This window comes from Odocoileus virginianus, chromosome 1 (assembly GCF_023699985.2).
Source record: "Odocoileus virginianus isolate 20LAN1187 ecotype Illinois chromosome 1, Ovbor_1.2, whole genome shotgun sequence".
Classification (NCBI taxonomy): domain Eukaryota; kingdom Metazoa; phylum Chordata; class Mammalia; order Artiodactyla; family Cervidae; genus Odocoileus; species Odocoileus virginianus.
The window spans coordinates 2408510-2433021 of record NC_069674.1 but is presented as its reverse complement, the minus strand read 5'-3'; the positions used below and the strand labels follow the sequence as shown (position 1 = coordinate 2433021).

General features: G+C 41.9%; 1 protein-coding gene across 8 annotated transcripts in view; it reads left to right on the top strand.

Annotated features, from left to right (window-relative positions):
• Window positions 1-24512, top strand: part of RBM33 (RNA binding motif protein 33) — a 107623-nt gene that overhangs the window by 23058 nt on the left and 60053 nt on the right. For 4 of the 8 annotated variants that reach the window (XM_070480328.1, XM_070480298.1, XM_070480368.1 and 1 more), the window contains exons 5-8: window positions 305-614; window positions 4223-4339; window positions 16359-16530; window positions 21835-22043. In XM_070480328.1, the coding sequence (XP_070336429.1) occupies window positions 305-614; window positions 4223-4339; window positions 16359-16530; window positions 21835-22043 (808 nt within the window). Of the gene's footprint in view, window positions 1-304; window positions 615-4222; window positions 4340-4926; window positions 8923-16358; window positions 16531-21834; window positions 22044-24512 lie in introns of those variants that run through there. The other 4 variants (XM_070480467.1, XM_070480420.1, XM_070480594.1 and 1 more) reach the window with 3 other exon arrangements.

Below are 24512 nucleotides of genomic sequence, written 5' to 3'. Positions count from 1 at the left end.
GTGAAACGTGGTCTGTTTTCGGTCCTGGACTTTGGCTGGGTAGACCTGTTTCTCACGGTTGGCCTGATTCTCCTGCTCAGGTCGCGGGAGTGATGATGGTGCGGGCGCTCCGTGCGGCAGGAGTCTGGCGCGGGCTGAGTGTGGCACATGCGTCTCACGTGTGGCCACTCTTGTGGTCTGTGTGCATTCCCCAGTTGCTGAGTCGGCTTCTCGCTGGCCTCTGATAGCCATTAACTCTTGTGATGGTTTAGTTTTGCGCTCCACCCCAGCTGCCTGCCTTTCTTTGTGTTTCTGTCCTCTGTAGTGCTCAGGATGTCACGATCAGTCTGACGGCCACGTCAGACATGGTCACGTCGTTCGAGATGTCTGACACTAATGACCAGTCTGCAGAGCAGGAGTCCGAGTATGAGCAAGGCGAGGATGAGCTCGTCTATCACAAGTCGGGTGGGTCTGAGCTGTATGCTCACGAGTACCCAGAAGAGGGGCCGTACGAGGGCCCCGACGCCGAGCTCCCGGAGGACCACATAGAGTACGTGGAGGGGCCCGAGGAGGAGCCGCTGTTCAACGACGAGGTCCTGGACATCGAGATCAATGAGCCCTTAGACGAGTTCACAGTGAGTCGCTCTCCTTTGTGGCCGAAGATCGCGTGGCTGCCTGGGCACGGGTTTCTAGACTGATTTGAAATCTATTTCCCTCCCCTGGGAGGGAGGGAAATTAGACCTTATTATCGCTGGCTGCCAGTTTCTTTATCTGAGCTCTGACAAAGTTTGTGTTGACAGCTTGTTTGGCCAGAGCGAATGCTCCTTTGTCATTGTGGAAGGCTGCACAGAATTGTGACCTTGAGGATTGCACCCTAAGGAAGAAAACAGCTTTGTGTGGTGGAGATACACTGTCAATTGTTAGAAGTACTTAATGCAGAGCTTTTATCCAGGCTTTAGACAAGATCTGATAAAGTCCTTCTAAGGTGAAAAGATTATTGACCTGCTAAAGACATCTTTAAGGTGCTAATATTCCAGAGTGATTGATGTCCTGCTCATTCATCCTTTTTTGTAACTGAGAACTGTCTAAACATGAATAAAGAGATTGGAGGTTAGTTTAGGAAATGTCACACACAATTTGTTATCTGTAATCAGGAAGCAGAGATTGTGCTGATTTTTATTTCAGAAAGGTGCTTTTGGTAGGTAGGGTTTTTTTTTTTTTTTAAGGTTGAATAGTCAAAAAGAAAAAGGTATTAGTGAAAGATCATCTGTCTTAATGATTCCTTATTGGGAGAGATTTGTTTATGAAATGAACACTTAGTGAACTTTCTGTTGTAAGGGCGAGATTTCCATAGATGCAGTAGAATCTTAGGGTTTTCAGCATGCTGGGCTCCTGTGGTGCCATGTTGGGGGCTGCTGGGATGGGGTGGAGGTCAGCAGGTTTAGGGCAAGAATTCTGCCTTTATGTTTTCATTCAGAGTAAATGACTTTTTATTTCAGAAAAAAATGTGTGTGTGTGTAGTTTTGAAAGAGATTGTTTATATGGAGCCTTAGAATATTTAGTTCCAGACATGGTTGTGTTTCCATATCTCAGTAGTTACTTTTAAGGTTTGATTCTTTCTGAGTGCTTTCTCTTTAGTAGACGTAATCACGGAAAGAGGTGTGTAGTTTTGGTAAACAGAGCCGTGTAAGAGGAACGGTGAGCCCTTGTTCTTTTGGTAACTCTCTAATGGTTTGTTTTGGTGATAAATGCTGCAGTGGTGTGGACTGGTGGTCTCTGGTTTATAGTGTGTTCATGGACCGTGTTAAAGTGAGACACTGTGGCTTAAAATGGTCCTCAAAAATTAGGCCAGAATCTTTTAAAACTGTGCCCAAGTATCTGCTAGTTAGTGTTGTGTTATTTCTACTACTCATCACTAAGATGAGGTGATTGGTCAGTCGTATCCCTTGTAAGTTCAGCATTTCAACAGATCTTTACCAGTGTGGAAGCAGTGGGGACACGAGCACTGCTGAAACATGAAGCATGGCCCCTGCCTTCTGAGGGCTTAGGATTTAGTGGAGCGGTCACTGTGTGGGCAGTGCTTGGTAGTGCCTACACATGGTCACGGAAGAGGCCCCTCTCACTGGTGTTCTCGCAGACTTTGTTGTAAAGAGGGTTTCTAGTAAGTGAGGAATTTCTCTCTCTTGTTTTCCAAACTTGGAGTTACATTTAGGCTCCTCATTGTATAAAATTCACCTTAAACCATCTGACATCTTGTGCCAAAGATTCAGGTATTGAAAAAAAATGCAAATTCAATACAGTCACAGTACTTATCTACATTAAAATTAATTTTTTCAGAATTAAAAAATCTGGAAGTTTACTTAAGAATTCTGAATGTCTCTAAATATTTTTATACAGAGTTGTCAAGTTTAAAGGTGAGGTGAAGGTCAGTATCTTTCTGGAGCAGTGTCAGCCCCCCTCAGTATATCCAGGTTTATGTCCTTGCTCTTTCTTTTCTTCCCAGTTTAAAATTTCCGGTTTCTTCTTGATAGTTGTCACAGTAGACTCAGGCACTGCCTCCTCTTTGCGTGGGGAGGGAAGAGCGCACTCCAGCTGTGAAATGCTTCCCCAGCTCTGTGGTGAAGGCCTCTTCCTGTGTTCTTAGGCTGTCACTGGGGCACGGGTTGGTTAGTTATTCATCATTAGACTAATGGACACATGAGTCGGTTGCGTCCCTGAATGTCCCAGAGGTATTTTAGTTTTTAAACGGTGTATTTAACTGTGGTTCGTGTCCTGGTTAGGCTGTGCTGGCTCATACACTGGAGCTGGAATTGAGCTCTCTGCTGATCCCGAGTGTGTTCTGTTTGAGCTCACGCAGGCCAGATGGAGGGATTCCGTAACTGGGAGTAGAATTATAATATTGCAGAATGTTACAACTAGAAGGGACACTTACCTGAAAAGTTGATAGCAAACTGTAGTGTTCTTTCCTGTCATACTCAAAAGCAGGTTTTTTTTTTTTGACTTTTGCTGTCCTGATCTTGAGAAGGTGAGTTGAGATTTGATATAAAAACTCGTGTTCTTGTATTAGGAAGAGATGTGAATTCTTTATTATTCAATAGGATATTAGAACATTGTCAGGTGCTGCTGAGCATAACTAGATTTAGTGCCTTTAAAGTTAGCATAGATTGAGATTTTGTAAAGCAGTGTTCTGTAAAAACAGCTTTAGATTGGGAATTTGTGTAACAGGTAGCAGATTTTTGTTTCCCCGTGAGAATTCTGTGGTGTGGACTGTGCTCCCTTGTCTGTTCGCTTGCTTGCTTCTTACGGCCTTTTTGAAATCTGAACAGTCCTGCTCTCAGTGGGTCGTGGGTAGTGATGGTCGCCCTTTGAGGTGGAACGGTAGCAGTTTCCTTGGGGAAGTAAAATGCAGTATGTAGGGGCAGCCTTGAGAGACAGCTGGGGGCCTCAGGCGGTCCCCACCTTGTGTGCTGCTGCAGTTCTCTGCGGCGAGACTGCTGGGCCCCGAGCAGTGGGCTGTGCAGGTCCCGCGGCTCCTCTGCTCTTCCCCCGCCTTATAACTGTCGATGGTTCACTGTAGCTGGTGGCTAGGGACGCAGGTAAGTTCAGCTCCCCTGGAGGGGAGCCGTTACACGTAGTAAGTAATACCTGTTGGAGCCCTTCTTTCCTTGCAGTTTGCCGGCTTCCTCCGCTGTGTTTTTAAGAGCTGCCTGCCTGCTGCCATGCTCCTTACATTCCATGCAAACCTGAGATCGTCCTTCTAATTCAAAGGAGTTGGCTGATGGAGAAACTAGTTCTAACGTGCAATTTTAATACAGCGCCTGTGTTGAATTGAATTGCCCATACTTTTGTTGTCTTCTATTGTTGTAAAAATAGTTCAAGTTGGGTGTGATTCCAGCTCCAGTGCTGCTGCTGAGCTGCTCTGTGCAAGCACACGCACATTTTCTTTTTTAAGATTACGTCTCCTTGGTGTTGATTTTGAGAAGAAATGTGTGTCGGGGTCCCTGGAGGTTGAGGCAGAGTCCATGCCACCCCCCGTACCGACCAGGCTGGCATACGGCGCTTTGCTCTCATTGACGCTCAGGGGAGGTCCCATTCTGGTTTTGTGCTGAGTGCTTTTTGCTCAGATGGTCATTGGCATAGTACAGTTTGCTAACATAGCTAAGCATGAGTCGTGAAGATGAAAAGTGCTTACAAGCCCCACAGCAATATGAGAAAAACTTATTTTCTGTTTAATGGCTGTTAGGATGAAGAATACTTGCAGGCTTGTGGGCAACAAGGGATGAAAGAGCAGGAAGACTGTGTTGCTGAAGAGGAATTAGATGAGATTACTGATTCCCAGGTTGATCCTGAAACCGAAGAGGTATTTGTTCATCTTTAGTCCAAAAGTTTGCTAGTTTTTTTTTTCCTTCCGTATTTATGATGAGCATCTTTTTAATGTTGGTGAAAAGTTAATACATCTCCTCTTTGAAGTATGAGTGTAGTTAAAAAAAGCAGAAACCAAAATCCCTGAGCTTGCAAGAATCTTTGGACAGTGACTTCTGGTGAGCTGTGTTCTCCGGATAGATGCCTGCCCTTTGAGTGTTGGAATGTCTTACCTTTTTAATGGGGTGTGGGTAGGAATCTTTTGAAATGCGCAGTATATGTTGGTGCTTTGAAAGAAGTACTGGGATTATTTTAAGTTAATTAGCATCAGTTAAATTTGACCATTATTCAGAAGATACTGCAGAGTTCCCTGGATTGAGGTGCTGTGTTAGGTATCAAAGAAGCGGATGATTGAGAGGCTTGGTTCTTGCGCTCACAGAACTTGCAGTCTGAAACGGGGGAGAGAAGACGAGGGCACACTCCAGTGAGGGCAGGGTAGCAGGCCTGCTGGCAGAGAGGCTCAGGGCCTGCTCTGAGAGCCCGCACCGGGGCCTGTCTGGTTGGGCGTGTGTCTTGAGGGTGGGTTGGGGTGTTGAGACTTTATGGAAGAGGTAACCTTTTGTGAAGCACATCTGGAGAACTCCGTGTTGTCGGGACAGATTGGGGTGTGCTGTGAGATGGAGGCCGGTGAGTTCTATTTTCCATCCTTAGAACATGACCCATGGGTCAAGTGTGTAAGCCATGAAGTCATTCTGTAGTCTTAGAACGTGTTGGTTTAAGATTTTTTTTTCTTCTTAATGTTTTTTTCTCAGTTATTTTCCTTAATACTTTCCCCCTTTTCCCCAAGAGGTCATGAAAAAGTGATATTTCACTGGCTTAGGTCATTTACATTAGGTCTTACAGCAGTGTTTTATGAACTCAGTATACAAAGCATTACCCTTTGTTTTCCCATGACAGTGTGTGTGGACATGTACAGACACATTCTGGGATACATCCTTGCTCTTCCCCAATAAGCTATATTTGATTTTTCTTTTTGTGCTTTCTCTCTGTTTTGCTCTTTGAAATAATTTGAAACTTAGAGAAAAGATAGAAGAATAGTAGATCGCTTTGCCCGGATTCTTCAATTGTAGACAGATATATTTAGCCAAAGGAACCAAAGCTAAAGAAAATGTTAAGAAGTGGTTCTCCTATTGATAACTGCTCTGTTCTGAGTAATGAGCCCCCGCCCCGAGGTTCAGGGAGACTGATTTATGTGGGTCATGCTTAGCACCGCATCCTATGTACTCATTGCCCAGTACAAGGCCATTATGAGCCTCGATTAGGTCTGAGAGAGAGCTAAAAGCTTGTTAAAGGATTGTGTGTGGGTAGGGGCCTGACGGAGGTGGCTGTGGGGATCGTTCTGAGGGTGAGTCGTTGAGAGGGAAACTGAGGGACCCAGTGCCTATCAGTTAGTTCATGTCCTCTTCATTAATTTGTAAGACTCTGTCGTGGAAAAATTAAGTCCACTGATTTTTTTCCCTTGTAACTTACTCTTTCAGTATTCTAGGTAGTACTTCTCCTTACTCTTACTACACAATAACATGTTGTGTTTGTAGTATGTTTTAGAGTGAGAAAAGGTTTTGCAGGTTTTAATCTTTAGATGATCTCTGGAAATATAAACTATTTTATTGTAAAGCAGTTAAATAAGACTTCTAATAGGTGTTACACTTTAGCTTGAATGCCTTCTGGAACTGACAGAGGGTATGACTTGTATGACTTGTAGATTTAGATATTTCAAGCTTTGGTTCCTGAGCTATATTCATTGAAATATTTAAGCAGGAGTGGGTTATTATTTAAAAATGGTAATCGTTCCTTCCATTTTCATGTCTTCTGAACAGAGAGATTCAGGGAGAGAGATAGGTGTCTTTGGAGGAACATTAATGATCAGTCCCAGCCCATAAAGTATATGAACTTGTGACATGTATGAATTAATATGATAATATCTCAGACATATTACTACTTAGGAATGCTTAATCACTGGGGCAGAAGTTAGACCCGTTCCTTGAACCTTCTGCCAGTATTGATCTGAGATTAGTTAATACCAGATTTTACATGTATTCAAAGAAAATGTTTTAATAATAGTGTGCCAGCTTTAGGCTCACCTGCGAAACAGAAAACTCACCGAATAGTACAAGTTTATTTCTCACTAACGTCAAACAATTCCCCAAAGCATTTCAGATCTGGTGTTGGCCTCACCAGGCAGCCTGGTGCCCAGGCTTCTTCCAGACTTCCATGCAGTTCCAGGGCTCTGTGCTTGCCGTGGTCCACATCCAGGAAGTGGATTGCAGTGAGGTTGAACAGGCCCGCCATTTGAGGAGACATCCCAGAGTTCTCAAATAGCACTTCATAAACATCTCATTAATTACTCATTAGTCACATGGCTGTACCTCACAGCAAAGGAGGCTGGCGAATATAGTGTTTTATTAGGTGACAGCATGTTCAGCCAATGTTGGGAGTTCCGTGATTAAGGACATCATAGAGAACGGGGAAAAAATGCACACCAAGTTGTTTTGGTTTTACTCTACTGTTCTTGGTATTACGCCTTTTTAAGCCATAAAGGAAAAGAATGATTTTATCATACACAAATACCCCAAAACAGTATAAACAAGTTCAGAGTAATGTATTTAGTAAAGTTAATGTATTTGGTGTGTTCTGTATATACAGATGAGCACTCCTGTAAAAAGAAGGGCAAAAAAATGTGAGAAGATAATACAAAAATAAGACAGATGATTACTAAGTGTATAAAATATATTTAATAAAGTTAAGGCAGTTGTGAATTCTAACCTATCTTAATATTGGCAAAAATAAAAATTCTGGTCAGGTATTTATTCTACTGGAGGACTACCTTGAAGATGGGAAACAGTCTTCCACAGTTCTCTCATGTCTGTGCATGTTTGGGGAGCAGGGCACTGACTGCCCTTTGTTCCTGTCTTTTCAAGGAAAGGTGTGTCTTTCTCTGGAGCAAGGGGCAGGCCCGCTTTCTGCTCATGATAACAGTCCCCTGAACTCAGGTCCCCCCATAACATGGCTCCCTTTGTGCAGGGTCACCTGGCCCTCTTCGTCTGAGAGCCCGCTGAGAACTGGGTCTCAGGGAGCTGGCCCCCAGATGACATTGCTGTCGTTAAGAGTAGTAAATTGTCCTAGTCTGTGACTAGGAGTGTTGTGCCTTCTCACAGCCTCCATGAAACAGTGGCAGGCTTACCTTATTAGCCTGCAAGAAGGGTAAAATTGCAAACCCTTCACTGTTTGTGACAGTATCAAAAGCCTGAAAGTCCTTTGGCTCAGTAGTTCCAGGTTGATGAAGTTATCCAAGGGTTAACCTAAGATGTGCTCAAGGATACATGTACCAGCTGTTTGTCTGCAGCCTTGAAAACAGGTGGACCCAGGGTAGATTTTTCTGCAGGGTTAAATGAATGATGGTCAGGGGACTACACGTTCCTAAAGGATGCCCTTGCCCTCTTGGACATGAAAAGAGACTTGTGATGTGTGACATGAAAAGAGCAAGCTAGTGGAGTTCCTCCTCTAGGTCCTCCATAGCTATGTATGTCTAAATGTGTGTGTGTATATGTGTGTGTGTCTCAACATGTATCTGGGAGGATCAAGACAAATGGTGATAGCGGTCACCTCTGGATGGTGGGATTATTATCTGTTTTATACTTTAAAATTTTTGCCGTGAATAAGATAACTTTTGTGAACAGGGAAATACAGAGTGGTTAAAATTTGACCCTTGGTAATTTGGAAGGCAAAGAACTTGAATGTGTTTGTTTAATTCCTGTAATTTCTAGTTGATATTAACCCTAACTTGAAATATCTTAATGGTGATTTTCTGTATGTACGTTTTTATAGAGAAAGGAGTAAACTCTCAGCCAGATTACATAGTTTATCTTTTTTTATACTGTCTATTAAGACATATATTATTTGCTTTTTCTTCTAAGATGTATGTCCCATGGTTTTAAACAAAAGATTTCAAAAACTTTTTTTAAAAGTTACACATTTTTCTTATGCTCTGCCCTTGACTGCTGGTTTGTTTACCTTGTTTGTGTTTCTTGGTTTTGTATTGATGGAAACTTCTTCGTATTGCTCTTTGCTCTCAGGTCTTAGTAGTCCTTCTTGGAGGCAGGTAATATGCTGGACTTCATCCTGGCAACACATGTTTTGGTGGTGTTTTCTTCCTCATACTGGTATCACTGAATGTCCGTCAGAGAGATCATTGTTGAGAACTTGTATGAGTGGTACTTTTGTAGGTGCTGGGAGTGAGTGTTACATATTATTTCAGTAACTTTTGGTAAGCTTTGCTTTTGGAGGGCTGTCCTGCTGTCTTTTTTAGACATATAAATCAATGAAATAATCCTCATGGGAGAGCAGCAGTTTTATTTTGCCACATACACCTGTGTTCTGGTGTCTTTCTAGTTTTTTGACTCATTTTCTTGGAATTAACTGCAGGGTGTTGCTGAACCAAACCTTTGCACTCCACCTTGTGTTGCAGTGTGCATGCTCTGGGTTGCTTAAAATGGAGGTGGAAGGCATATTGCAATTTTTCAGGTAACTTCTTTCTCAGAGTTATATTTAAGTACACATTAGAATCCGAATTATGGAACTAAAAAGTAATTTCTGTTGAAAAGTCTATTTTTGGTGACTCCTTTTATTTAACTAATGTTCCTTCTTGGTTAATAGAAAAAAAAAATCACTGTACAAGTTAGAAAGATCTAATTATGAAAACTAACTCTTGAGCTTTTCTAATTATACAGTCTTGTCAGTGCCAGTGATGCTTCTGTCTTCAAATGTGGTTACAAAGGTTTGCTATTTGATAGTTGTGGCTTGAACAAGTGAGAAGTTTAAATAACATCTTTGCACCATTTAAATTTGAAATACTTTAAAAATTGTGGTAACATTTGCATTCAGTAGTATTTACATCTGAGGTAAACAGTTTAGTGTATACTCAAAGATCAAAAAAGATCTTCACGACCCAGATAATCATGATGCTGTGATCACCAGCCTTGAGCCAGACATCCTGGAATGTGAAGTCAAGTGGGCCTTAGGAAGCATCACTACGAACAAAGCTAGTGGAGGTGATGGAATTCCAGTTGAGGTATTTCAAATCCAAAAAGATGATGTCGTGAAAGTGCTGCTCTCAATATGTCAGGAAATTTGGAAAACTCAGCAGTGGCCACAGGACTGGCAAAGGTCAGTTTTCATTCCAAAAGAATTCCTAAAGAGCCTCTTGATGAAAGTGAAAGAGGAGAGTGAAAAAGTTGGCTTCAAACTCAACATTCAGAAAACTTAAGATCATGACATCAGGTCCCATCACTTCATGGCAAATAGATGGGGAAACAGTGGAAACAGTGTTAGACTTTGTTTTTTGGGCTCCAAAATCAGTGCAGATGGCGACTGCATCCATGAAATTAAGACACTTGCTCCTTGGAAGAAAAGTTATGACCAATCTAGACAGCATATTAAAAAGTGGAGACATTACTTGGCTGACAAAGGTCCGTCTAGTCAAAGCTGTGGTTTTTCCAGTGGTCATGTATGGATGTGAGAGTTGGACTATAAAGAAAGCTGAGTGCCAAAGAATTGATACTTTTGAACTGTGGTGTTGGAGAAGACTCTTGAGAGTCCTTTGGACTGCAAGGGGATCCAACCAGCCCATCCTAAAGGAAATCAGTCCTGAATACTCATTGGGAGGACTGATGGTGAAGCTGAAACTCCAATACTTTGGCTATCTGATGCGAAGAACTGACTCATTTGAAAAGACCTTGATGCTGGGACAGATTGAAGGCGGGAGGAGAAGAGGACGACAGAGGATGAGATGGTTGGATGGCATCACCGACTCAATGGATATGAGTCTGAATAAACTCCAGGAGTTGGCAATGGACAGGGAGGCCTGGCATGCTGCGGTTCATGGGGTCGCAGAGAGTTGGACGCAACTGAGTGACTGAACTGAACTGACAGTTCAGTGATTTGATAGATGTGTACACCCAAGTATCCTCATTATCCCCGAAGATTCCCCCTTGTTTGTTTCTCCTCAGTCTTGTCTCCTCTCAGAGGTGAGCCATGTCCTTAGTTCTGTTTATTTAGTCTTTCCTAGTCTAGAACTAGCATTGCTGACTCAACAGATGAGAATTTGAGCAAACTTCAGGATATAGTGGAGGACAAAGGAGCCTGGGGTCTCGCAGTCCCTGGGGTCGCCAAGAGTCAGACAGAACTTAGCGCCTGAGCAGTAGCAGTCTGGAGCTTCACGTGCATGTGGTCAGTGATGGTGTGCTGTGTGTCTAGCTTCTTTTGGCCACCATAATGTATTTTGAGGTTCATTCAAATAGTTGTTTATGTCCGTAATCAACAGTTCATTCCATTTGATGGACATACCTTATTTGTTTTCTCTTGATAATAGGTAATATTTGGGTTGTTTTCAGTTTCTCTTATCATGAATAACTAAAAGAGCTTATTTACATATGGTTTTGTGGATATATCTTTTTTTTTTCCTGTAGTTTTATTAAGTAGAAGTGGTACTACTGAAACAGGGTAGAAGTATGTTTAATGACATAAGAAACAGCCAAATGGTTTTCTTAAGTGTTTGTACTGTTTATCCTTCCGCCGGTCATATATGAGAGTCTCAGTTCTCCCACGTGTCTGTCTGTGTTTGTGCCATTATTCGTCCAAAGGCTCTCCTTCCCGGCTGAGTTCCTTAGTGCTCACGTGAGAATCGGTTGCCCGTTGGAGCCTGAGTCTCTCTCTGGAATCCCCGTTTTGCCCCATCGCCAGCACTGCGCTGTCTTGGTTACTGTGGTGTGAAATCAGGTAGTGTGGTCCACTGGTTGTGCTGCCTTTTCAGGGTTGTTTTGGCAATCTAAGTCCTTTGAGTTCTGTATATAAATTCTGTAATTGACTTGTCAGTGTCTATTAAAAATCTGGTTGGGGTCTTTTTTGAACATTGCATTGTATTTTTAGTCAAATTGGGGGAAAACTAGCATCTTTATAATCACATTGCCTGTTACTAACCACGGGCTTCCCTGGGGGCTCAGCTGGTAAAGAGTCTGCTTGCAGTGGGTTCCATGCGTGAGTTGGGAAGATCCTCTGGAGAGGGGAAAGGCTGCCCACTTCAGTATTCTGGCCTAGAGAATTCCATGGACTGTGTAGGCCATGGGGTCACAGAGAGACATGACTGAGCGACCTTCACTTTCAGTCACTTAACTGATGTTTGGCATTGGGCAGGTCACTTAATACTCCCTTGCCTTAGTTTCCTTTTCTGGAAAAGTTATAACCAGTCAGTACAGTTCAGTGATTTGATACATACGTACGCACGTCCAAGTTACCCTCATCATCCCCGAAGATTCCTGCCTGTTTTCTTTGGTCAGTCCTGACTCCTCTCAGGGGCGAGCAGTGTCCTTAGTTCTGTTTACTTAAGTTCGTCTTTCCTGGTCTAGAATAGGAAAGTGAATAATCACAGTCTAATGGTTCTCACTTGTCTTTTTATTTCATTCTTTTTGCTTTGTTGACCTCCAGTACTGTGTAGAATAGAAACATTGAGGGCGTTTGTTTTTGGTTCATTCTTCATGGTACGGGTAAAATACTTAGTATTTCATCAAGTAAGTAATATAAGCTGCCTGGAGGTTTTTCAGTCAGATTGAAGAAATTCTTTTCTATGTCTAGTTTGCTGAGTTTTTGTTTTAATCAGAAATGAGTGCTGAATTTTGTCAGTGCTTTTTCGGCTCCTATTGAGATAATCTTGTGACTTTCATCCCTTGTTTTTTTAATGTGCGTTAAATTGACTTTAAAAACTATTAACTATATTCTGGACTTAATTTCTGTTTTGCAGATTTTTCCATTAATGTCCTCTTTCTATTCTGGGATCCAGTCCAGGGTACCACATTGTTGTCCTGTCTCCTCTGGTCTGTGGTGGTTTGTAGGTCTTCCCTTGAGTTCCACAACCTGAACAGTCTAAAGAAGTGTACTGCCCAGGTGTCCCGTGGAATGTCTTCTAACTGGCCTTGTCTGGTGCTTTTCTCGTGGTGAGACTGGGGTGATGGAGTTTTTGGAAAGAATGCCGTGGAGGTTAGGTGTCCTCACCCCTTTTGCAGCTAGCTGTGTGCAGGACCTCCCTGGCAGTGTGAGCCTTGGTCAAGTGCTGAGATAGCCTTGGTGGCCAGGTGAAGATGGTAATTCCCTGACGTTCTTTCACTTTCTTTACTCTACTTTAGCACCCAAGGTGAGCAAGAGGGACTTAAGCGCCACCTCTGGAGAAGGAGAGTGTGTACATATATTTAGAATTCTTCTTGAAGGGAGATTTGTTAAATTGACTGATTTTTGGATGTTAAATCAACCTTATGCTTCTGGCTAATCCTTCACTTGGTCATGACATGTTTTCCTGTTTTGTTGGATTCCATGTGGACAGAGAAGCCTGGGGTGCTAGAGTCCATGGGTCCCAAACAGTCGGACACTACTTAGCGATGGACCAACAACATGTAGTTTTATTTTATTAAGCAATTTTGTGTCTGTGTTCATGAACAAGATTGGTCTGCAATTTTCTTCTCTTGTAATTTTTGCACAATTTATTAATAATTGCTAGTCTTTTTAGTTTGTAAGTTTTAACTCTCGGTGGAATTAGAATTGATTTTTATTTATGATATAGAATTATTCTCTATCAAATATTTTATAAGCTTTAAAAACTTTTGGAAAGTTTTTAGAAGCAGTGTTCTGTATAGCTTTCTATTTCAGAGAACTACCCAGTCCCCGCCCCTCAGATTTGGGATGGAATTTTGAATTTTCTTTCAAAACTGAGATCACAAGTTCATTTCAGAGTTAGCTAGAGAATGTAACTAAATATGTAAGTCGGTGTCTTGCTGCCTCTTAGAGTTTCTAATTATGTATGTATGTTCAGACTTTGGTGGGCTTGTCTATTTTGTAAAGAACTTTCATGATGATTTTCATATGCATTAAGTATTACAAATACATCTTTCAGGTTTTTAAGATAATTAAATAGCTAAAAGTCAAATCTTTTGAATATTTTTGGCAGTGTCTATATAAATGAAGTCAGAATCAGGGTAACTTAATTTTTATATTGTTACCCAGCACTGCCCTTCAGTGGAATTTTACTTGTGAATGGAATATTGTGAATATTTGTGAATATTCCATTCATAAGTATTTCTCTGCAGAGAAAGTCAGCATTATGGCAGATAGGTAAGTTAATTCTAAGTACACGGTCAAAGAAGATGCCCTTTTTTTGAGACTAGTATTTAGAGTAAGAGGTAGTGACCAGTGGCTGAAAGAGTGAGTCTCACTCAGTGTTGCCAGGTGACCTATATCTGAGGCAGCCGAAGCCAGCAGTTTTTCAGTTTCAGCTCAGGGCTTGTGTAATCCTTGATGAAGTTCAAATGGACCTGGACCCTGAGCGTGAACCAGAAGTTTGCATCCCAGGATATTCCGTCTCTCCAAAAGTTGACCTTGTGCCATCCTTTTTGTGGTCAGGCCCTCCCTCCATTCCTAATCCTCGGTAACCAGTGCAGCTTTGTCTCTTGGAGAGTGTCATATGTGGAATTGTCGCCATGTGTCCCCTTTTGAGTGACTTATTGTTCCTTTTGACTTCTGTCATACGGCATGATGCCTTTGTGATTTCATCCCAGTGTTTGTATCGTTCCTTCCTCTTTTATTGCTGAAAGAGCGTTCCATAGTTTGGATGTACAACAGTTTGTGTATCCATTCACTGTTGTTTCTATTTTTGGTCATCCAAAATAGAACTGTAAAACTTTCCCTGCAGGTTTTTACATGAACATAAATGTTCATTTTTCCTGAGTAAATATCTAGCAGTGGTAATGCTGGGTCATAGACTTGAATTGTTCGTTGATTTATTTCTGGTAGCCTGTAGTGTTTGTTCCAGAGAAACAGTTTTCAGCTTGTCTTTGTTAGATTTCTTAGATGGAGATTGTATGTAGAATAAACTATATTAGTTTCAGTACTGTCATGTTTTACATTAAACTTGCTTGTAAAGTGTTTGAACTGTAACTACTGTTAATGATTGAATTAAAAATGACTACTGTAATAAAATCTTTGCTTTGTTGGTAGTGATTTCTTTTCCTCCTCGCTGGCCTTGCCGCTTATAGTGTGGTCTGTGGACCTGCATGTTGGCTTCACCTGGAGCTTGTTGGAAATGCAGAATTTTAGACCCCCACCTGCAGAATCAGAATCTGCATGTTGGCAGGATTCCCAGTGATGAGTATAAACCTTCAGTTTGAGAAGCACTGTTCTGGAGCACTAAGAGGTGGAGAAGAAGAATGTTTTGTAATGAGCTGACTCTTTGCTCTGTTTAAGCGTAGTGCAGGATGAACATAGCTGGGCCCATCTCACATGTCATTCCTGTGTGGTTTCAGATGTTCAGTCAGACAGAAGTAATGGTGTCAAACCAGCAAAACAACAGAATGCCAGCATTCTGGTGCTTTAAAGTTCTACAGTATACTGAGTATCAGAATACTGAAAGGTGGTTTTGCAATCATTAGGCTAAAAGTTATAGTTTACATTCAGTATTTTATTTTCAGGCATTGATTTTCTACTATAGGTTTTAATAGCAACGAATGTGCATTTTTTACACAGAAAATGTTGGAGAAAGAGTCCAAAATGATTGTATCATTTTCTTTCTCTTGCACATTTTCTAGTGAAGTGGTTCATTTTTGTTTCTATTAAGAGTAAAGGACATGTAAGAATTATGAGTGATGAGAGTAAAGTACATGTAAGAATTATGAGTGATGAGAGTAAAGGAGCAGTTTTTTTTTTTTTTAAGTTTGCAAAAAGCATAAATGAATGTAGCAGTTGGTAGGTACCTATCTTATTACCTGACAGTAGGTCACTAAGATCTAACATGAGATGAAAGTGATTAGTGTCAGAAGGAACATGAGTTAATACAGTAAGCATTGTTGATGAAGAAATTACTGTAGTTTGGGACTAGATTAAACAAAATTTTTGTAGGAATACTGCTATAATGAAGTACAAGATAAAAACTGGTTTTAAGGACTCGGCTGGTGGCACAGTGGATAAGAAGCCGCCTGCCAATGTAGGGCACACAAGTTGGAAACCACCTGCTGCTGGTCAGTTAAGCCCACGCGCCACAACTGCTGAGCCTGTGCTGTAGGACCTGCGAGCTGCAGCTGCGGAAGCCCGGTGCCCTGGAGCCCGTGCTCCGTAACGGGACGGAGAGGAGCCCTGCTCGCCACAGCTGAGGGAGGCCTGTGCGCGGCAGTGCTGACCAGCACAGCCATAGATCAGTGAATGGAAAAAACAACCCCAAATGGGCTTTAGTCTGAAGCGAATGAAAAAATAATAGCTTTGTGGTTAATAGTCTGAACCAGAGGTAGAAACTCACAAACCTGGTCAGTGGGATGAAGTAGAAAGGGGTGAGAAATGATGCAGGAACGACTATACAGGCTGAGAGAACCAGAGAAGCCAAGCAACCCAACAGTGGATTTGGAGCACTTGGCTGCATCAAAAGTCAGAGTAGACGGGGTCAGGAGTGCCAGGAAACGTGGCGCCTGTTTGGTGGGAAGGAATGTGCTGTCATTTAACGGGAGCTGCAGGCGGGTTCTATGCTGGAATCAGGCTCAGGGACTCTAGGGTTAGTTTAATTAACATACTGAGCTTTGTTTAGACCTGAATTAGAGTCTAGGCCTGCAGGGGTGTTTGGAATTCATGTTTGTTCTCTCTTAGAAGTATAAGTAGTTACAATGTATAAGACTTTGGTATATTAACTAGGAGTAGAAATTTGAATTTTTTCTAACATTGTTAATTTTTAATATTAAAGGTTTTGTCTTCTGGGATCAGTTTAATGTTTCACATGGCTTTATAAATGGGGCATTGTGCTATATTTTTACATCTTTATTATAAGAGCTTTTATGTGTGTGTGCACATATGTGTATGCATAGCCGTTGTTCAGGATTTAATTCAGAAGAGTATGAGCTCACTTTCCCTCCGTGCTCTTTTGTCTGTCTGCCATGTAGGGAGGCATGGAGACTTTGGAGCTGCAGAAGGACATCAAAGAAGAGTCAGATGAAGAAGACGATGATGATGAAGAATCTGGACGATTACGTTTCAAAACTGAAAGGAAAGAAGGAACAATTATTAGGCTCTCAGATGTAACTAGAGAGAGAAGGAACATTCCAGAAACTTTGGGTAACATTTTTTACCTGTCTCCCATCCTCCTTCATTCCCATTTCAACTTCCTCTATAGTGCTGTTATGATTAATGAAGTAGATAAAAAACAGTTGACTTTATAGACTGTTATGCATGGTGTCCAGAAGCTGGATGGTCTGTATGAGGTGAGAACTGAGTTAATGGTGCTATAAAAGTCATTCTATAAAAATGACTTGTCTTCCGGATTAAAAAATGTTTGAATAAAATGTTTTTTTTAATAGTTTTCCTTTTGTAGTCCGTGACTTAGACTTGCTCTCATGCATGCTGTGTGGTTCCTGGCTGGCTCTGGGAACGTGACGTCGGGGTGGTGCAGGGTCGTCTCACCCTTCCCAGGTTGCCAGGGCTCCTTTTGGACCAGACTGGTTTTATTTTGTGCCTTTTTTGTCATCATAGCCTTGTCTTTTGTGTGTGTCTCCCTCTGTGCCATTCCTCTGGGCGTTCAGTGAGACAAGGTGGCTTGTTTGTCGCACCGTCAGTTGCACATGTTCCTGTCGCAGACCCACAGCAGGCTGTTGCTGATGAACAGAGCCTTTGCCAGTGTTACCCTGCCCCCGCTCTCCTGGAGTTCTTTCCAGTGCCCACTGCAAGGAGTAAAGCAGTGGTCCTCAAATTTGAGCAACAGAATCCCCCAGAAGACTTGTTAAGACACATACTTCTGGATGCACTCTCAGCTGCTCTGATTCAATAGGTTTAGGGTAAGGCCCAAGAAAGTTGAATTTCTGATGAGTTTGCAGGTAGTGTTGTTCCTGTTGCTCCAATGTTCACACTTGCAGAACCACTCAGGTACTGTCTCATATTCCAAGGAGTAGGGTGGGAGGGTGGAAGAACAGAGGGTTATACCTGTTCTCCGGTCTTGGTCAAAGTAAAATGAAGAAACCATCAGTAACTACCTTTATTACTTCATAAAACCGTTACCTGCAGCCACTTGCCATTGGAAGCCTGAGCATGTGTCTGCAGTGCAGGAATGAGAACACCAGGCCCTCAAGGTGCCCGCCGTAACAGTGTGAGCCCGTCTTACCATGCCACATCCCTCGGTGAGGTTTGTGGAGAGATTGACCTGGAATCTTAGCGTTCTCTATGCCTTTCCCTTTCGCTTTCCTGCTTCTAGCTTTTGGCCCAGGCTCTTCCCTGGACTTTGCTCAGGTTATGGTATTAAGTTGTTTGTTGGGTGAATCAGTACAGCATAGGCTTCTAAGAAGGAGCTGAGAAGTTGGCCTTGGGTAAAAGGAGATGGAGCAAGCTTAGGTCTTAAAACAAGGGGATGGGAAAAAAGGAAAAGTATCGTCAGCAGGAGTGATTGACAGCGTTACATACCAAGCATACTGGAATAGACATCTCAGTCTTGGACTGGGTAAGACAGACAAGGGAAAGATGGCGCCCCGGCTGCTCACAGACAGCGGTGGGCGGTGGCTTGTTAGGCAAGGAGAGTGCCGTCTCGGGGTGGGGTGCGGTGAAGCCTCCCTTCTGCTTCTGTGTAGCTGGGCTGTGGCTTTATTACATAAATCTGGGAGCCGTACGTTATATCTTAATAACAGTGTTAGCTGCACGTTCTAAGGGTGTGAAGTCAGCTCTCAGACACCGTTAGGAATGGTGGCCTTTGCTCTCTGCAGCCAGCTGCTTATGGGCTCTGGTGCACTCTATAGATCACCCCCTCTGCACCCCCAGAGCCCCCGCTCCTCCCGTCCCCTGATCCTCAGCTACGGTTATCTCGCCTCTGTTCGCTTGAACTTGACCCAAGCACTGACAAGTTCTGAAGTGTCCGACTTGCCTGTGTTCATAATTTGTATTTGTTTTATTCCTACATTGCTTTTTTTTCAGGATCTTTGCCTCATTTGGTTCTTCACAGGGTCATTTGTACTTCTTTTATTAAAGAATTTGTGTTGCATTTTTTTTTTTAGTCATTTCTTAGTTCTGTAGTCATGTCATCCTGAGACAAGAGGCTGGAAAGGGTTAGTAATGGGCAGGTTGGCCCTTTAAATATGGGTGGAGAGGCAAGAGTGGTTGAAGCATAAACAGTTCGATCATTTACCGTTGTTTTAAACATTAAGAAAAAAGCCTTTAAATGTATTTGTGCAGAATGTGATTCTTTGGCTAGATAATAGGGCAATAAAATTGATTATAAGAAGTATCTTTCTCTGTTCCCTATTTGTAAGCCCAGTGTAGGAAAGCTACGTTTAAAAACAGGTTTTCATTTTTCTAGAAAAATTAGGATTATTCCTAGTATAGAAATGATTTTTCTATCCATCTTAGAGTTTGGTTTCCTAAAACAGTGAGCACCCTTGTTTCCTTAACACCCCTCACCCCCACAAAAAGTTAATTTTATACAGAAGAAAAATACTCATTGAGAAAGAGAAGCTCCTGTAGTATTTGGTATACTAGAAATTCACATGAATTTTTACTCATCACTTTGTGTGCTCCTGGTGATAGAAATACCAGTTTCAGGTTTTGTATACAGATGCTTGCATTGATTTGACTGTATAAAGCTGCTCACATACTCTTTGTAATGGGATTAAAATATCTTGGTACCAGAGTATGTATATCATCTCCTATGATGGATTTTTCTTGACAGTTGATATCTTTTAACATTCTGAATACAAATAAAGGCAGTTATTTTGTGATACCATTGATTACTTTTGAGAACACTCCACTCTACAAAGAAGAATGAAATAATGTTCTGGCCTGGGAATAGTGAGTTCTCTTCAGAATCTGGTAGGGCATTCAGTCACTTTTAGTCTTACTCACATTCAGATGTATGATGTCATCCTTAAGTAATTCATGTTTGTGACAGTCTTGACCGTTATGGAGCCTGAGACACAGATGTTGATCTTTATTTTCAGTCCATATTGGATTAGGCATAGAATTTTGGGCTTTTATTTGAGTTACGATGTTAAGTACTGAGCTTTTGTCCTCAACCAGGATTCTGGGAATTAAATACCTTAGAGAAAATGTTACATTATCAGTTTTCCCAAGGATGGTACAAAGCTATATACTTAGGAGACAAGTTTTTCATTATATAAAAAGGATCCCATAGGATATGAGGGTTTAATTCTCTCACAGAATAGAGTTGAAAAGGGGTTCTAGAAGATGCATGTGTAAGAGAAAGATTTATTTTGAATGGCAAAGTCTAAAGCCATCTCTAAAACATGGGTGTCACTGGCCAGTTACCCTGAAGTGTCAGCACAGAGGTTCAGAGGGGCCAGTTCTTTTGCCCTAGGAGGTGGACCTCAGATTCTCTCTGGAAGCAGTACCAGCGGAAAATGAAAGACTGTGCTTATTTTAGTTAGGCTTTTATAATTTGTAATCTGTGAGTAAGCTTCTAGGTTTTGCCATATTCCAAGTTTCATTAGGCACAGGCAATACGTTAAATTATGTTTCATTGCTTTAGCCTGAAGAACATTGTTGTTAGGCCCACGTAATGTTCTCTTGAAATAATATCCTTGGTTAATTTTGCTTAAGGCAGATGATCTTTGAGGAAAACATTTTTTTTAATTGATATACAAATTGTGTATTTATACAGCAGAATACTCCAATAGAGAGAAGAAATAAACATCTGCAATAACATACAATTTTTTCATCTGTTAATAAACAATTTAAGATCACTAGTGCCATCAGTAAGATGACTACCTTCAGTTTACACAATGGTCCTTGCATTTGCAAGGTTTTCAGAAATTTCTTGATTCAATTATCTTGTTTATTAAAAAAAAACAAAAAACCACAACCAAAAATAAAAACCTCAGAATGTCATTTGTTGTTTCTATTTTGCCAAATAAACGGTATTTTATAGATATTCATTATGTATTTTTATGTACATATGTTTTTCTTAAGCACATTTTAGAAAGGGACAACACAACGTAAAACTTTGTTACATTACACTCTTATCTCTTTACTTTGGAATATGGACCTAGTTCAGAAAACACTTAAGCGGAAATTAACATTTCAGTTGAAGTTACAAATGTAATTTCCATCCTGTCATATTTTGGTGACCTTTTGTGACAGCTTGTCTCAATTGGAGGAATGCATTTTTACTTGCTGATTAAAGATGTCATTTGAAACCATTTTATTACTGGGGATAGTGAAATTAATCTTGACACTTAGAACCACTAGAAAAATAATTGCTGATTCACCGCATAAAATGTGTATGTGAACCTATCATGTAGTCAAGATTAGAATAAAAGTCTGTGCTTGTTAAGAGGAGATTAAATTTTCTTTGGAATGGAGTCTAGATCCTTTTGAAGGGAAGGGGGATACCTTAGAAACAATTTCAAGAAAATGAAATGTGGCTTAGAGATTTTGGAAAAGTTTGGAGATGATTATGGAATCCAAGGTAGGGGAAAAACTGGTTATATTCAAAATTTACCCTTTGCTGTGGAAGAAGTCATGGGAATGCTTCTTAGTAGAATTCAATGAAATCTTTGAAAGGTGTTTACTAATAGAGCATATATTATCATAATTTAGAACTGTATTTGAATAAGTTAGCCTTTTTCTTCTAAGAATTCAGAATAATGTGCCTACTGAAGTTTTGTAGGGCCAGAAATTTTGATTGTTGCCCCATAGCTTTGGTCAGAGAGGAGAGCACCATTTTGTGTCTTTGCTGTCATTTGCTGTAGCTTCCCTGTCAGGCGGCATGAATGTATGTCTGTCTTCACAGAGTAACGTTGTTGTTGTTTTTAAATAAATCAGAAAATCTGACTTGGTGTAGTACTAAATGAGTTTCCGTTCTTTATGAAATTTAAGTATTTTGCTTGAGAGTGATCTTATTAGTAGTTTTGCTTTTAAAGCAGGAACAATCAGCAATTTGTAATTTTTGAGTCTCTGTGCCACTGTGAATTAATCAATACTTCTACTGGATTCGCATAGATGAGTGTCCTGGTTTAGGACTGGGGTAGCCAGGTGTTAACCAACATCATCTACCATCAGTGAAAGAACGTGATACCTAGCAGATGAGGAGTGGTGGTTGGGTTGAACTTCTTCAGCTCCTCGTTTTTAGCTTTCCTCAGCACATTTTAGTGGTCTCAAATGAAAATTCAAATTTACAGGTGGTACTTGTATTTTAAGGAAGAAGCGTGTCTTCAGGTAACAGGTCTCACTCACGGGGTCCGGGTGTGTCTGATTGTATCCTGCCCCTCGCTACTTACTGCCGCTAGTGGAATTGTTTGTTGCTGGTGAAGCACCGGCTGTTCCTGAGTTTCCTTGTCACATACTTCTTGTTTTGGTTTGTTTCTCCCTATAGATCTGATTTCACCTCCTTGAAGGTATCTAACACATATGCATCTTTTCAAATAGAGCTTTCAGCAGAAGCCAAAGCTGCGTTGCTTGAATTTGAAGAGAGGGAGCGACAGCACAAACAGGGCCGCTACGGCTCCAGGCGGGGAGGAAGGAGAGGAGGCTCGTCCGTGTGCCGTGGTGTCGGAGACCAGAGGAGAGAGAGCAGCGAGCGGGGGCGCGCCAAGGACCACAGGCCCGCCCTGCTGCCCGCACAGCCGCCTGTGGTGGTGAGTTGCGCAGCTCCATCCTGGGAGCCTGCACGCAGAGAGCAAGTGAAAGTTCTCTCTGGTATGGGTTTCGTGTTTTGCATTTGCCTTAGTCTGAGATGAGAATTTAGTGAAAGGCGTCACGGCTCAAGTTTCTTTATAGCCTGTGGTATGATTTCGTTGTTGTTGTTCAGTTGCCAAGTCATGCCTGACTCTTTGTGACCCCATTCACTACAGCACTCCAGGCTTCCCTGTCCCTCACCATCTCACACAGTTTGCCCAGGTTCATGTCCATTGAATCGGTGATACCATCCAACCATCTCATCTTCTGTTGTTCCCTTCTCCTCCTGACTTCAATCTTTGTCAGCATCAGGGTGTTTTCCAGTGAGTCAGCTCTTTGCATCACGTGGCCAGAGCTTCAGCGTCAGTCCCTCCAATGAGTGTTCAGGGTTGGTTTCCTTTTAGGTTTGACTGGTTTGATCTCCTTGCAGCTGAAGGGACTCTCAAGAGTCTTCTTCAGCACCATAGTTCAAAAGCACCTTTTCTTTGGTGCTCAGCTTTCTTTATTGTCCAGCTCTCACATCTGTTCATGACTACTGGAAAGATCATAGCCTTGACTATACGGAAGCCTTGACCATACAGACCTTTGTCAGCAAGATACTCTTTGCTTTTAACACACCGTCTCGGTTTGTCATAGCTTTCCTGCCAAGAAGCAATTGTCTTCTAATTTCATGGCTGCAATCACCATCTGCAGTGATTTTAGAGCCCAAGAAGAGGAAATCTGTCACTGCTTCCACTTTTTCCCATTCTATTTGCCATGAAATGATGGGACCAGATGCCAAAAAATCCTAGTTTTTTAATATTGAGTATTAAGTCAGCTTTTTTTCACTCTCCTCCTTCATTCTCATCAAGAGAGTCTAGTTCCACTTCACTTTCTTCAATTAGAGTGGTATCATCCGTATCTCTGAGGTTGTTGATGTTTCTTCTGGCAATCTTGATTCCAGCTTGTAGCTCATCCAGTATATGGTCTTAAAAATCCAGTCTTCTAGTATTGAGGTAGTGAAGACTAATTCTTTGCCATTACTGATGAAGAAAGAAGCAGTGAGAGAGCTGATGTCTTCCAGGGGTCGAACCACAGAGGAACCTTGCTCATCTCTTCTGCTATGGAGGGGCACTGCTCCTGTGAGCACCATTTCTCTGTTACATGGAGAATCTAGCCATAATGATGTATTTCATAAAATATTTTTTCTTATATACTGCTTGCCATAGGTTTTTCCTTAAATGTAGAAGTTTCTCTTATAAATAACTGTCATATCCTCTCCATAGAAATGGAGGTTGTCATAGCCATAAAAAGTTTTCATAATTTAAGAGTAAATTATGTAATTGTAATTTCAGATTAGTTTGAATTTCTCCGTATTTCAAAGGTGAGACATCGCAGGAACAAAGACGGGAAGTGTAGTGGTTTTTCTGGTGGTGGTTCTTTCAGTTAACTTTAGTATTTTATAGTTTTTCCTTCAGAAGTTAGTCTTCAGGGACAGATTTATTTAATGTAAATAAATAGTTTGCACTGTCTACCCTCCTGCATTATTCCGTGAGTGTAGGGGAAAATGACACCTGACCTCGGTGTAGAAAATTGTGTTTTAGGAGGCATTCATTTGTGAAATAACAAAGTAGAGAAGGTGATTTACTGTTTTCGCATGAGAATTCTGATTTCAGTGAACAGGGAAGAAAGGCAGGTGGGTTGATCGCGGCATAAAGAGATTGGTGATATTGATAGCTGCTCCCTGCTCACACAGCCATTTGTGTTTAAGCTTTTCTGATATTAGCAGGAAGATTGGCGCTTCAGTTTTTCCCTTTTCTTCCCCATCTTGTCTCCTTGTCCCCAACTTCCATTGTGTGTGTCCAATAGCCAGCTCCATGGTTTTGGCTTCCGAAGGGGGAAACAGCCAGTAGGTGACCATGGTCCTGGAAAAGTAACTGAACTCCCTACTTTCTTACACATACGGAGAGGCTCAGCTGGGAGCCCTGAGTGCTTTAAAAGTGTAGCTCAAGTGTCAGTTGACCCAAGTCCCTCTTGACAGCAGCATCGTGTCTGGAATTCTCTAGGTGCCAGGGCTTTTCTAGGTGCCAGCGGGCTCACCCACTGCTGGCCCAACTCAGCCTGCCGGGGCCTTGGCCTGTGAGCTGTTCGCACGTCTTTGCTAGCAGTGGTATTTTAAAGCTATGGGTTGCTGACGCAGTCACAGCTTTCTGACCTGGCCTGACCTTGCTCCCCTCGTGTCCACCTTGGTCCTGGTCACCCCCCACCCCAGAGCTGTCTGTGCCTTTCGATCCCTTTTCTGCCGTGGCTTTCCTTGTGTCTGTTTTCTCCTTGGTCCATCTGTTGGTGCTGGCACTGTGCTCCTTCCACTGCCGAGTGCTCTGAGAGTGGCCTCCTCACCTCTGCAGTCTGTCCTGGTGGACTGCTCTCTGGGGCCTTGGATGTCACCT